We start from the raw sequence: 14,809 nt of genomic DNA, 5'->3' as shown, positions 1-14,809 counted from the left end.
CGTGCACTTTTCAAGAGAAAGCCTGGGTTAAAAACTTTTTTTTAATTGTCATGTCTTGGCGCTGGCTGTAAGTCACTTATAGTCACGCTATCTCAGCCACTGCATCATTTAAAAAAAACAAAAAAAACAAAACTGTATCTCACAATTCAACTAACTAAATGGAAATTCAATTAACTAAATCGAACTACGTGGAAATCCTAAATCACTGAAGTTTCAACATTCCTGTTGTCCCATGATAATTTTAATAAATTGACTTTTCTTAAAAACAGAAGCAGGCTAATGGCTAAGAGGCTTATGTAAAAGCAAAGTGTTGTTAGCTGTGTTATGTTTAGCAAAATATGAAACTAATATAGCTTGCTATCAAAGTATCAGCGTAGCTCATTATTCTAACGTTAGCTAACTTTCTAGTGGGAGCTAGCAGTTGCTATTTTCTGAAGGTACGCACAAGCATTTTGATGATCGCCTCGATACAATCCTCTCATTTTATCGCGTTTAACCAGGTTCCTACAATCTTTTTGACTGAGTGGCAGCTGGTTACCTTTTCAGTTTGGAACTATTGACTGTACTCTTCTGATTATGGCTCCCTACAACCCAGCAAGATGACATTTGTGGTTTTTGCCTCCAGTTCCAGAAGATGAATGAATGAATGTCCTGTAAGGGCCCTGTGACATCGCAGAGGAGTCACAGAATGTTCCTTCCAGGATTCCAGGATTCCATGTTTCCATTGCTTTTCAAGGTGGACCCGCAGGAAGTGCAACAATGATGACGTAAGTAACAACACTGATCTACTTTTTTGATTCAAAGTGTTTAAATGCACAAAAAACATGAATCACAGAAAACTTTTGGACAGTAATGAGTCAGTAATAATACTTTTGTAGACAGGAAAACCCTTGTGGTGTCATTGGAGAATCCAGGATGAATGTACAAAAGACTGACAAAGCTAAAAAGGAAGCATTAATGCGAAATGCAGAAGGATTGTGTGCTTTGCAGAAAGCCTGAAAAGTTGCTGTTCTGGAGACTCTCCATTCAGCCGAGCACACTGTCCTCACCTCAACCACCAGCACTTCATAAAAGAAAGAAACTGTTCTCACAAGGGTGGAGGATCACCCCTCTCCTCCATGGAGGACACATAGACACTGACAGACAACAACACTGACCCCGGGACCCTGGTCTGTAGGTACAGTTATTCATGGAATTGCTTCCTTGTAACTTTAGACACTGAACGATAAAATCATTGCACATTGCACATCACCAAAGCTTCAACTCAGATTGCCAAGACGTCCACTGTGGTGAAGCCCTTGGCCCACACACCTCCAACTGTTTTTCCATCAAACAAAAGACAACCCCATATTCTGCACCGCACATCACAACACATCTCACACTCAGTGACATGCAGTGAGGTTCGTGACTGGTAAGGCACAGATTTACAATTATGAACCCAATGGAATAACTTAAATTCACACAGAGAAAAGATACTAATAAACAGACCGTGGCCGTACAGTTGACTCAGCAGTGGCTCACTAGCGCCCTCTTCCATGAGGCAGAAGTACTGGCTGCCTCATCTCATGCTTTTTCAGTGCAGTTTAATGTTCGATCAGCAAGGCTCAGTGTGTTACACTCATACATCAAATACATTACCTAGGCTATAGAAAATGATGACATATGATAAAAGTGTGTACAACCATCATATGTGAGAGATTGCATAATTCAAGGTGAGGCTCAGCTCAGCTCATTTGGCCCAGCTCTGGCCCAGTGGCACTCTGAGACTTTGAAGACAAAACCACATGAAATGTCTCCTCCTCATTGAGGAGATGTACAATAACTCATTGTTCCTGTACAGATGAAAAACAAACACTCTACAGTTGCGTGTGTAGCTCTGAACACCTTAGCAGAGCTAACCTCCAGAAGGCTATGGTCATCACTGTAAGAGAGCATGGCACAACACTGGAGCAGCTCACATCTTCTTGGGTGGAAGGAGCTACACTGAGCGCTTCCTCACTGCTGTCTCATTGGGTTCTATACACTGACTTGTCAAGGTTTAGAGCTGCATTCATTCATTATTCACTCAGAATGAAAAATGTAACGCTCCAGACACCATGGGCAGATGGTCCTCAGGGAGCTGGCTTTACACAAAGACTTTCTGAACCTGTGGACAAAGATTGTCCCTGAGAAGGATAGATGCTCCCTGGACAAAATCCTGAAGAACACCTAAACACAGAGGCCCCTTGTGTCTTCACGGCCTTGATTGAGGCTGACTGTAAATATGTAGTTTCATCTGATGTACTCTTGATTCACTCTGTAATTATACCCATTCAAATAATCTAAATAGACTTTCATGCATCTTGATCTGAATGCTCTTCATCTTATGTGCATCCTTTAATGTTTTTTTTTTTTTTTAATTTTCTACTTAAGAGTCTATAAATGTACAGTATATTGAGCCGTTTTTTTATTTAAAGTGCACTAAATAAAACCTATGACCCCCCCCCCCACACACACACACACAAAAAAAAAAGGTGGCAAGTAGAGATGGACTGATCTGCCGAATGTTAAAACGCTCTTTAACCAAAAACCTTTTTTTGGGACTGAACTTAATGTCTTTTTTTTGGATCCCAAATCTTTGTAAACATATTTTTAGTAAGTGTTGGCAAAGACTAAGAGTTAGGGCTACTAAATGTGATTAATCACCATGTTAGAATTTACAGTGTATGATAATGAAGCCAAAGACTCAAGACATGACAGGATTCTGGTGTGGTTTTCCAGGTTTTAGGTTTCTGTAAAAAGATTCCATTAAGATGTACTGCAGAAGTAAGATATCAATCACGTAAACCATGACTATATTTAAATGAAATAATCACAACTGGCAACAGAAAGTTTATTTTCAAATTATGAGGTACAAAGATTATGATAATGGATAACAGAAATAACAATACATTCATTCATCTTCTGTAACCGCTGGTCTTCTGGAGGGTTTTGTAAAGTGTCTTGAGACAATTAATAAATAAAACTGAATGGAACTGAAAATTGAATAGATTAATTGAGGATTTGTTTGTACACTTATAAAAGAAAGAAAAAAAAAACAAGTTGACAGTATTATTGTTGTTGTTCATAATGGTGATATACAGACTTAAACATTTCCATTTCTAACATTGCATTCTCTCAGATGTAGTGGTGTACTGTACAATCATACCGACAAAAGACAAAGGGGACTGATTGCTGGTTTATACACAGAATTTGCAGTTAAAATGATTGAAAGATTATCAAAGGATGTGATTTTTTTATGTCACTGAACCACTCAATAAGCAGAGATCATTTGGAAGTAAACAGAAACATATGATCAGTTGTTCCTTATTAAATGTTCACGTAATCATCATTTACATGGATGTGTGGGATAATGCACACATTTTCTTTAACACACAAAAAAGTTTTTTTACTTTTTACTGGTGAAATCGCAAATTTTTTTAAATGCATGAAAAACATTAATTCATTCATCTTCTGTAGCCGCTTGTCCTCTGGAGCCTATCCCAGCTGTCATCATGTGAGAGGTGGGGTACATCCTGGATAGGTTGCTAGCCCATCACAGGGCTAACACAGAGAGACAGACAACCACTCACACTCACATGCACACCTACAGCCAATTTAGAATCACCAGTGAACCTAACCAGCATGTCTTTTGACAGTGGGAGGAAGCTGGAGACACAGGGAGAACATGCAAACTCATGCAGGATTCGAAGATTCGGATTCGGATTCGAACCCCGAACCTTCTTGCTGTGAGGCATCAGTGCTTACCACCACACCACTGTGCCGCCAATAACAGTACAATGAAAATATATTTAATCAAGTTAACTGATTATATTGGGGAAGCAATGTGATAGCAATGTAACAGTTTTAGGCACTACAAATAATTTCCAGAGGGTTTAATTCTTGCTCTCACTGTCATGAAAGCATGTTTTATTAACTTGAAAATGCCTCCCTCTCGTGGTCACCGGTGGTTAGTACACTATATTAAATTCTATGTTGTGCTGCAGGAGTCAAAGAGTGGTGTAAGACAGCTCTTTCTCACAAATCCAATAGTGCTGTGTATTGCAAGTGTCCAGATTCCAGTTACAGCCGTAATATGGTACCACATATGCACAGCAACGATGCCAGTCGCAATAACTTTGCTGTTGAATCTTGGAGTAACTAGAGAAAACATACAAACAAAAAAAAAAAACATGTGGACAAAGTGGATTTGCTGAGGGTTGTGTAGTTCTTGGTTTTATACTATTTTGTTGATACCTTAAGGTAGCTGGTAAGTGCATCACTAATCCATGTCTTAAAAATAACCCTTTTGGTATTTACGTCAAAATGAAAAAATGAAAAACGTCTTGAGACATTTACTCTGCTGATAAGCTTTTCCATTTTCCATCCAAATTTGAATTGGCAGTTGGGGTCTGTCACATTTCAGTGGTTAAATGGGGTAGTACATGCTTCATAGTGTAACATAACGTCATTCTGCTGAATCAACACATTACTTTTAATCAGGTTAATTTTTTTTTCATTCATAAAAAGTCAAAAAAGGCCTACCCATAGCTCAGCGACTGTCCATCAACCAATGTCCAAGTCCATGAGTTGGTAAAAAAATCTTGTTGACCTTTCAAGCCAATCCATGTGTCGCTGGTGCTGATAATGTTGACAAATTTCTGTTGGGAAAAAACTGTAGTTGAAATGCTTCACCTAATTTTGTCTGAACTATAACTGAATAACTGAATTTAGACAGACAAGAACAAGCCAGGGCACAATAGATTTAGCGACTAGATAAGAAGATGATATCACAGAAACAAAAATCACAAATACCTCTTCAGTTTCATTATCAACAATCACCAAATGAGCTCCTTCCATCTTACAGTTTTGTTTGGCATTTTGCCAGTTGTCTGGCACTGAGGATTGCCGATAACAGCTGTCCATTAATCTCCACCATCCCGGGGGGCAACGCTGGGTGTTCGCTTTTGATAAGAAAATGAGCATAGAATAGGGCACATCAGGAAAATATGGGATGTAAGCAGACAGAACAAGATCAAATGGTGTGGATCATAACAAATCAGGCTTTTTGGACAGGGCAGGTACAAAGTACAAAAGTAGAACACATAACCATAGCAAAACAAGGCAAGAGGAGAGGACATGGCAGCCAGTAGTAGCCATGGTGTTTGAACGACTAACAACATATAAAGCATTGGAAGTTGTTTAGTCACTCACCCATGTCCACTTTGCTCTGCAGTTCCTGAATATGATTTTGTTGTGCGAGAATATCCTCTTTTAACGATGTCACGTCTTTCGTCACCCGCCTATTGGTGTTCTGTAGTTCTCTGTTTTTGTTTTCCAGCAAATCATTACCTTGCTTCAGTTGCCTGTTCTCTCTAAGAAGTTGTGAGTTTTCTTGATTCAGCTGATCCTTGGCTCGTTGGAGTTTGTTTTTGTCTCGATTCAAGCGGTCTTTCTCTCGAAGAAGTTCTCCTTTCTCCAGAATTAGTTGGTTTCTCTCTAAAATGAGGGCTCTGATGTCACTATCTGACATTATGGAGAAATTGCAAGTGGAGACGTTGTTGGACCCATTACAAGTCCCATCTAGGAGAGAAAACAAAAAGGTTTGTTTTTCCAATGCGTTCATACTTCAAAAATAGGGAATGTTAAAATACACATTTGATTTTATTGCTGAGAGATGGTTAATATTGTCATGTTTACTATGAAACGTCAGACAGGAGTCACAAGCATGACAACAAATTAAAGCAGCACACAGTTTTAGCTAATCTTATTCCATGAGAGTAGCAACAATTGGAAAACTTTTCCATAGTAACCAAGACCTGAGCCTCCAGGATGTTAAATGGTGTATATGATGTTGTAGGTGTGGACTGATACTCACGTTTCTGTTGCCAAAGAGTAACATTGAGAACAAATTGTATAATGCACAGCAGGCCAAAGCTGATGCCAACCAACTTGTAGATTTTTGATCCTCCTACGGGCAGGCAAAAACATCTTAATCAAATTCTGTTACAAACATTAAGAAAAAAAAAAAGTACTTGAATCCATTTAGGATATTCTGACCTGATTGACTATCCTGTGTCATCAGTTCGTTTTGTCTCTCTCCTCCAACAACGTGTGAATTGACATAGTGTCCTGTCTCCATTTTTCTTCGCACTGGCAGTCTTAAGCCAAAGGTTTAAGTACTGCGCCTGGATTTGTTGTCCTCTGTTGCCTTTCTTGTGCCCATGAGGGGGTTTGATCATTTCCTGTTTGTGTCATCGGTTGCAACACACCGACAACAGTCGTGTCACCAACCCCCAGAATATAAAAAAAAGGAATTTCTTGAAAACACGTACAAAGATAGTATGTGTCATAGTTCACTGAAAGAAAATTCTCCGTACATGGCTTTAAAACCTCTCTTTTGACATCCGGAGGTGGCAGGTGACTTGTTCTCCAACCTCGAGCAGAGATCATAATGCCATGGGTATTTTTTGTACACTAATTTGTGATATCTACTAGTAGTAGTATCAAGGTAAACTAAAGGCAGGAAGGGGCAATCAAGAAGTTCTGTTTGGGTATAGTGGTGATTTCAAATACTGATTTCTAACAAATGAACTAACTAATTTCTTAGTATTAAAATTATTACGTTAAACTTAATTGCTCATGTGGTCATACTAGCTGCAGGCATGGTTGTACAGTTATGGACTCACGTCTCTTCACCACAATAGTCTGCTGTTAGCTCTAGGATTGACTGACATGAAATTGGAAAATGAAGTTCCCAGGTGATCCTTGCTCATACACTTGGTGTTAATTGTCCATGACTCCCTCCTCAAGGACCTTAATTTGAGAGTTTCAGTGAAATGTCTGAATAGTTGATTGATGGATTGCCATGAAATTAGACACTCTTATTAACCCAGAATCTTTGTTTAAGCCAAGTAGCTGGGAAACTAATATGACAGAATATGATACGCACAAACATTTAACAGAGAGAATGTTTTTAAATCAATGTCATCAGCTCTCAAAAGAAAGCCTGACTTGAACTGTTCATACTTTCTCACTCCTGTCTTTACCTTGCAATGTATTATTAGCTAAGCACAGTTACTGGAAAGGAGCAAGACATCAGATACATTTTAAATTCCAACTGTGTGGTGTTGCAAATGATAGGAATCCAGTGTATCCAGTAAAACTGAATACTTGAAAAATGGCCATTTTGTTATCCAGGTGCATTAACAAATGATGCTCTTGTACATCTTGTACATTCTCGTACCATTGAGAAGGAGTTTTTATGGTCTTTCAAAACAAGCTATACCTCATACAGACTAAAAGATAATCAACAAGGAGAGGATGACATTCCCATCAGCCTCAGCTGCACTTTGTGTTTAGTACTAGTATGAGCATGCTAACACATTAAACTTAGCAGTCAGTTCACTCACATTTGCCCTGTTAACATTTTTTGGGAGTCCTGGTGCATGGCACATAAATTAAAAATTCGTGCACACAATAATTTCCTCTGTAACTAACAACGTACATTCAGTGCAAACCTATAGTACAACATTTTTTTAATATGTATCTTGGTCATCATATATCTGTTATTTAGAGCAGACTACACACTACACAACAGAAGCTGCTTGCATTCATCATATGTGTGAAAACTCTGCTACAAAGTGTTAGCACATGATGTAGTGTAGACTACACCACACACAAGTTTCTAGATCTTTATTCTAAAAACAACACCCAACTTCCTTTTGATTTCACATCCTGTGTTCATGGTATTTAAAGCCATTTCGTCCTTCTTATTTCAGTATACTTACTTCTGCTTTTTTTTTTTGCAGAGTTTAGGTTCTGTGTAGCTACTTAAATTTAACCATGTTAAAGTTGAACAATGCTTGACCAAACATGTTTGATTTACCATCCAACATCTGTGGAGGAATTTCATTACTTGGATTATTATACTTTACCAAGGTCCAAATACACCAGCAGAAATGTTATGCACTGAACTGAAATATTTTAAAAGGTCAGAAACTCATTCTGTTTGTATGTATGTTAGAGGTCCAATATGTAGGATTTAGGAGGACCTATTGAAACACAATCACATTTTCACATTGATGTTTTGGTGATTGTACACTGCTGGGACAAAAAAAAAAAAAAAAAAGTCGCCACCTGTATAAGCAAATAAGTACGAGCCTCCTATTGGATAATTACTGCATGGGCTATTATGTTTCTGCTGGCAACAAGTTATTTAACCCCAACTGATGCAATGAGTAGCTTCTCATTTCTTATGGTCGTGGAAAAAATGTTAGTCTGTTTGAGAAGGGTCAAATCATTGGCATGCATCAAGCAGAGAAAACATCTAAGGAGATTGAAGAAACTACTAAAATTGGGTTAAGATACTGGAAGGATAGTGGGGAACCAATGGATCAGGGTAAGAAGAGAGGCAGATGAAGTGATGCACCCATCATGCCTAGTGTCTACTGTACAAGCCTGTGGGGGCAGTGCTATGATCTGGGGTTGCTGCAGTTGCTCAGGTTTAGGTTCAGCAACATTATGTGCCCAAAGAATGAGGTCAGCTGACTACCTGAATATACTGAATGACCAGGTTATTACATCAATGGAGTTTTTTCTTCCCTGATGGCAAGGCATATTCCAGGATGACAATGCCAGAATTCATGGGGCTCAAATTGAGAAAGAGTGGTTCAGGGAGCATGAGACATCATTTTCACACATGGATTGGCCACCACAGAGTCCAGACCTTAACCCCATTGAGAATCTTTGTGATGAGCTGGAGAAGGCTTTGAGCAGTGGCCAGACTCTCCCATCATCAATACAAGATCTTGGTGAAAAATGAATGCAACACTGGATGGAAATAAAACTTGTGACACTGCAGAAGTTTATCGTAACAATGCCACAGCAAATGTGTGCTGTGATCAAAGCTAAAGATGGTGCAATGAAATATTATAGTAATAATTAGGGCCGGGACTTTAACGCGTTAATTAAGATTAATTAATTACACAAAAATAACGCGTTAATTTTTTTTAACGCATTTTAATCACACTTATTTTTGCACCGCGGAACGTTTCTCACTGGATGAGTTTCGGCGGACTGATTATACTGGAGCACCAACTAGCGTTCATTACCAGTGTCCTCAACAAGCAGCGGGTGCTGCCGTGAGCCCCTCTCCCGTCCCAAAGCACTCACAGGCGGTCAGTCTCACAGTAGCCCCGCGTAGCAGCGGTCTGAGCACAGAGGGAGAACCACGCCACCGCGTCCAGACTGCAAACGAATGACGCATGCGCAAAGCTGCCGCTGATCGCGCCCTGGTTTACAGAGCGGGATGTAAATGTTTCTTCACTGTCACACTAAAATAAATAATAAAATAATAATCCATTTAGATTGTTAATTTTGTCAAGTAAAAACCGTTTGTACAAAAAATGTTAAAAATATTCTAATTAAGGCAAAAAATGCTCATGTTCTTCTGTGCCTGTGACTTGTAGGCTAGAAACTAAACCAAACTTAAGAAAACAAAAAAAACAAAAAAAAAAAAACTTAAGTTACTGTGCCAGAGTGTCTCTTTAGAGTCATTTTGCCAATACCAAGCCCGGATAAAGGAGGCGCGTTAATAATACAGCGTCCATCACAATTACATCCAAAAGGTAAATTATGCAAATTAGCCGATGACGTCATTTAGCGACTTCTAGCGACTTTTAGGACAGCCAATAGCTACTTTCCTTTCCTGAGGAGTTGGCAACACTGTTCATTACTTCAGACAACAACAAACCACAGTGAACATGAAAGAAGAAGCTGATGAGACCGCTTTGGTTGGCCCTGTGGATGGGAAATTTAGTCATTATTCAATGGTATACTAAAAATCCATATGAAAAAAATTACTTCTCACTGTTCTCAGGTCAAATATTTATATGCGATTAAAATGCGATTAATTTCGATTAATTAATTACAAAGCCTCTAATTAATTAGATTAATTTTTTTAATCGAGTCCCGGCCCTAGTAATAATATAATATAATAGTGTGTGAACTTTTTTGGTGGTGTCTTTTTTTTTGGCCAGGCAGTGTAGGTTCTCTGGCACTCTGTTGCAGTCTGGAACCTCATCAGTAGACACACACTGAAACTGTAACTCACCAGAGTGAAAATATAGCATCCACAAAAGAATTTTTGTAAACTTTTTACAACTTTATAATTTTTGAAAACAAGTTCACATTAAAATCAACAGTTAATAACATTTATACACTGAGTAGTTTTAAACATGTGTGATGAGATTAAGGTAAGATAAAGAGAAATGCTTGTTTACTGTTGTTTAATGGAATGGTTTTGATTGTTATTCAGGCTTGATGGAGGTGGAGTTCAGCTCCTTCTCACACACCCAGTATTGCGGGGCACCATGTTTATGTCATCTTTAAATCATTGTCTAATGACAACGTCTGATGTCGACTGTCTAAACGAGGATCTAGTACAAATCACAGACTTCCACTGAATTGACAACTTTTTGACAATTTTCTTAAACATCCACCAGCTCATTGTTTTGGTTTTATTTCCCACTACTATTGGGCTCACAGTCATCATGCGTGATTCCAGCAGCAAGTAGCTGTTTCCAGTTAAAATGTGAAGCTTTCTCTAGCTTTCCCTTCCTGGTGTGGGTGACAGAGCAAAGTTGTTACAGATGCAGTCCTTCAAACGGCCACTAGGTGCACCAAAACCAAAAGGGAACCATCATGTAGGAAGTAAAAATACTTAAAATTTTTTTTTTTTTTACATAATTAATATGTTATTCAGTTGGCAGAGCAGAGCAAGTTAAAATAAATATTTTGATATTTATGGTGTTTTCTGAAAATGCTCAAAGGTTCAGAGCTCTCCTCCAGACATGTTTGGAAAATGATCATGTGTGTCTGATTTTCTGTTGTTGTTTTTGTTGTTGTTGTTGATTTGGTTGTTTTTTTAAAAGCACAATCACCCTGTAGGAAACATACTAATTCAATCATTTGACAAAATATGGGACTGGAGAGGTGGCGCAGAAATCTGGAACCAGATTAGTTGGCCTGAACCAGGTGAGTAAATGGTGGACATTAGAGGGCAGATACGCAATTGTACTGCAGTTATTATGCAGCACTACTGAATCTGACAAATCAGTGTTGTGTTTCTATAAAGACCATTATATATAAAGTATATTAATTAAGCAAATGCGAAAATGGACTTTAGGATGATCTGTCCCCTCACGTTCTGTTTTTTCCCATGTTGAATGTAGGTTATTCCTGCTGCTCTATTTCCTCATCTCTTCCACTTTGCCACACTGTCAAAATCAATCAATCCGTTGTCCCTCTTCTTTATATACATTGTAAATCTATCACTCTGCTTTCAGGCTGTGTATTATGCAACTCTCCTCCTACCCATCTCCGCCTCTTCCTGCTTGACCTAGAAATCTTCAGCAGAGGGCTCCATCAGTCTGTCTGCTCCACCCTCACCAGTGTCTAAACCCTGAGAGAGTTGCCTTGATAAAATGTTCTTCCCTTATAACCACTTGATTTCTTCTTACTGAAAATATAGCTATGAATAATCTGCAATTCTGGCTATTGTCTTCTTTGATCTTTAAGTCTGCTTTAAAAAACATAACAGTGATCTCAGCATTGTTACAACAATGTTTCCTTAATGTTGCAAATATTTTCTGGAAAGAAAATAATGAATTACTTTGTGCACCAAATAATAAAAGCGGCATCTTGCTTTGATCTTTTCATTCCGTTCTAAAATATGTGTGTCATGAAGCAGACACTGTATGCATGTCTATAGGCAACTACAGACAACCACCACATGAAGCTCTGAAAAAGTGGTTGAATAATTAAAGTAAGCAGTGAAACAGAAAGCTAGATTCAAGGTGCAAAGCAAAACTGAACGATGGAAAGTAGTGATCTTAAGAAAGTACGCTGTTTGCGGTGGTCAAAGGGAATGCAGAGTGCAGACGAACATATCCTCCACCCACACACTCCTACAATACCATCACCCTTTGTGCATCTCAGTAAAGGTGTCATCTGCAACCGAGTCTGCCATTTTAAAATCGAGCTGTGGTCCTCGTGTTCATCTTCAGTGTCCTCCCAGTGTGTGTGTGTGTTACAAAATGGCTTGGCTTACTGGACCTGCCGTGCTGTTGTTGATGAATTTGTGTCTGTTGTTCGCTGAGGAAAAAGGTCAGTCAGTCCTTTTTTTAAAAAAAACATGCGAGCTTCTTCACACTTCATTTTTTAAGCTTACTGAAATCTAATATTTTTTGTGCCTTCTGTCAAAATAATGGCATTCACTTTATTCATACGTTTAATGTAAGCTGTTGTGTAAAGAGACACAAGTGGTGAAAATCACAACAAATATTGATGTAGAGTTAATGCAGAAAAAAACACAAACACACAATTTGGTATAACTCAAGATGCATTGAAAATCTTAGCGAAGACAGGTGACAGCCACGTGTTCACAGTACAGGGATCTACTGCGATATATCAAGAATACATTTAGGTTTTTGAGTCAGTTAAAAAGACAAGCTGCGGCATTTTAATCAGCTCAGCTCAGCTCAGCTAAGCTAAGGTCCAGGACATTTGAAAAAAGTTAATAAAGCTAAAACAAGGTGACAAATTCCTGACAACAATTTCTGCTGTGTTCTAGATAACGTAGAGGTCATCTACCCTCAGAAGACCATCATTGCTACGAAAGGCTCATCAGTCAAACTGTCTTGCCAGGCAGAATACGATTCCCAGGGATGTGGTGTGGTGCATGCTGTGTGGTATAAGACTGGCCAGCAACATCTTGAGCTGAATGACCCTGAGAAGTACTTCAGCACTGTGAATGAGACGGTCTCTGATGACAACAGACGTCGCAGACAGGTCGTGACAGAGATTCTCAGAGTGACACCAGACGACGAAGGCCAATATCAATGCAAAGCTGAGTGTGAGAAAGGACAGCAAGCGATGGGACATTTCATCAGGATCGTTGTCAATGGTATTGATCTAACAGTCTTTAAAGCTGTCATAATAACTGAGTACATTTTTTTTGCTTTCTAATTTAAGAATGAAATGACTCGTCATGTAAACTGAGAAATTATATTTTTTCTTAAACTGGATGCTGTGGAACTGGAAAATGTCAGTTTATACTGTAGATGTACTCTGATGCCTTGTTCTGCTATTATTCTCCTACAGGTTGATCACAGGGCTGAGCTGGCTCAGGAGAAGCTGGGTGCACCGGAATATTTTTCAAAAGTCTTTGCAAACTTCATATTTGTTTTGGATTTAAGTGAATTGAACAAAATAGACATTAACTAAACTTCATAAGGATTTATTGCATATCAGCATTCTTCTAATCGTCTAGTATCACTGCTTCAGTTGGTTAACCGACTAAAGACTTACAGTACAACTCTGTCCCCATGCTGTTAACCATGTTAGTCAAGACAGCCATAATAATGAGGCATACCTCTTTTGCATATAAACACCTAGTGCTTTCAAATTGTGTTACATGCCAAATCTTAACATTTCATTGACAACAAAGAAGCATCTGATCAGGAAAATAAGTCCTAATTGTAATAGAAGCATGGTTGTTTTTTAATCGTTCTGAAGGAAGCTGGATTTTTAATTCTATTAAATTTTCTGTGTACGAGTACACTTCTGGTTGAACTGTATGTGGTCTGTGTTGTGAATAATTTGCATGAAGATTGTAATTAAGTATGTTAGTTGATAAGGCATCCAGTTAGCTGGATTTGTCAACAGACATCCCTGTGTATAGAGATCTTAGACATTAACCATCCAATAAAGGTAATAAAATGTACTGTACTATTAATACAGGATATAGTTAATATTTTTGGACATTTTCATGGCAATAGAACATTTTTGGGAAAACAGAGCCCTGTACACATTTCTAAAACTTTCCAGTGAGCTGCCTGTGCTGGTACAGATCAGACTTGCAGTAGCAGATTGCGAAGGAGTGTGTGGAACACCGCAAAAAAAAGTCAGCAGTTAAAATTAGTATCAAGGCTAAAGCGTCTTTGAAGCACTTAGCACTTTGGTTTGATGCAGGTTCATTGTCACGTTTGAGACTGACAGTGAAAAGTCACATCTAGACGGAACCTAAACTATATGCTAAGTGATAAAATATGGAGCTACATAATTTCTGTTTTCAAATTCCATTCTACAATGCTGATATCCCCCACTGTGCATAGTAGAAATGAAGACCCTACTCAGCTGTTATGTTGCTCAAACTGTTAGCAGTGCTCCTTGCATTCAAGGCATTCAGCACACATACATTTATTGCTTGTCAACATTCTTTTGATCATCTAGTGTAACACTGAAAACCCGTACCCAAGATGGCGTTAGTATACCCAGTAAATCAAGAACAGACACTTTCACACCCCCAGTTGTTTCTCACCGTACCGGTGGTGGGCTTAAAAAAAACAAACCACAGGACAGGAAGCTGCATCAATTTCAGTGTGCTGCTTGCACGCACTAGACAGATGCATTCAACCATCTCTCAGCTCTTGCCTTCCGTCCCTCTTTTTTTCTTTCTCTCTATTTGACTGGCACCAAGCAGATGGGTCCCTCCATATGAGCTGGGTTCTGCTCAAGGTTTCTTTCTGTTAAAGGAGGTTTTCCTTTCCACCTTAGTGCTTGCCCTGGGGATCTCAGGTTCTAGGTGCTCCAAGAAACAGTTTTAATCTATATCTATACTATAGACTTAGATAAACTTTATTCATCCACAAGGGAAATTGCTTGGTCACAGTAGCTTAGTTGTACATAAAAAACACTCTTAAGAACCTCAGGTAAAAAAAGATTAAAT

At 38.7% G+C, this 14,809-nt stretch overlaps 1 protein-coding gene across 1 annotated transcript; it reads left to right on the top strand.

The window, feature by feature from the left end:
• Positions 1–11,672: 11,672 nt before the first annotated feature.
• LOC311497660 (uncharacterized protein) lies at positions 11,673–14,155 on the top strand. The gene is made up of 3 exons (XM_084558007.1): positions 11,673–12,186; positions 12,653–12,985; positions 13,183–14,155. The coding sequence occupies exons 1-3, from the start codon at positions 12,117–12,119 to the stop codon at positions 13,185–13,187; spliced, it is 408 nt and encodes a 135-aa protein (XP_084414133.1). The 5' UTR covers positions 11,673–12,116; the 3' UTR covers positions 13,188–14,155.
• Positions 14,156–14,809: the final 654 nt, after the last annotated feature.

This window comes from Chelon labrosus (genome assembly GCF_963514085.1).
Source record: "Chelon labrosus genome assembly, chromosome: 12".
Classification (NCBI taxonomy): Eukaryota; Metazoa; Chordata; class Actinopteri; order Mugiliformes; family Mugilidae; genus Chelon; species Chelon labrosus.
This window is presented reverse-complemented; position numbering and strand designations above follow the sequence as displayed.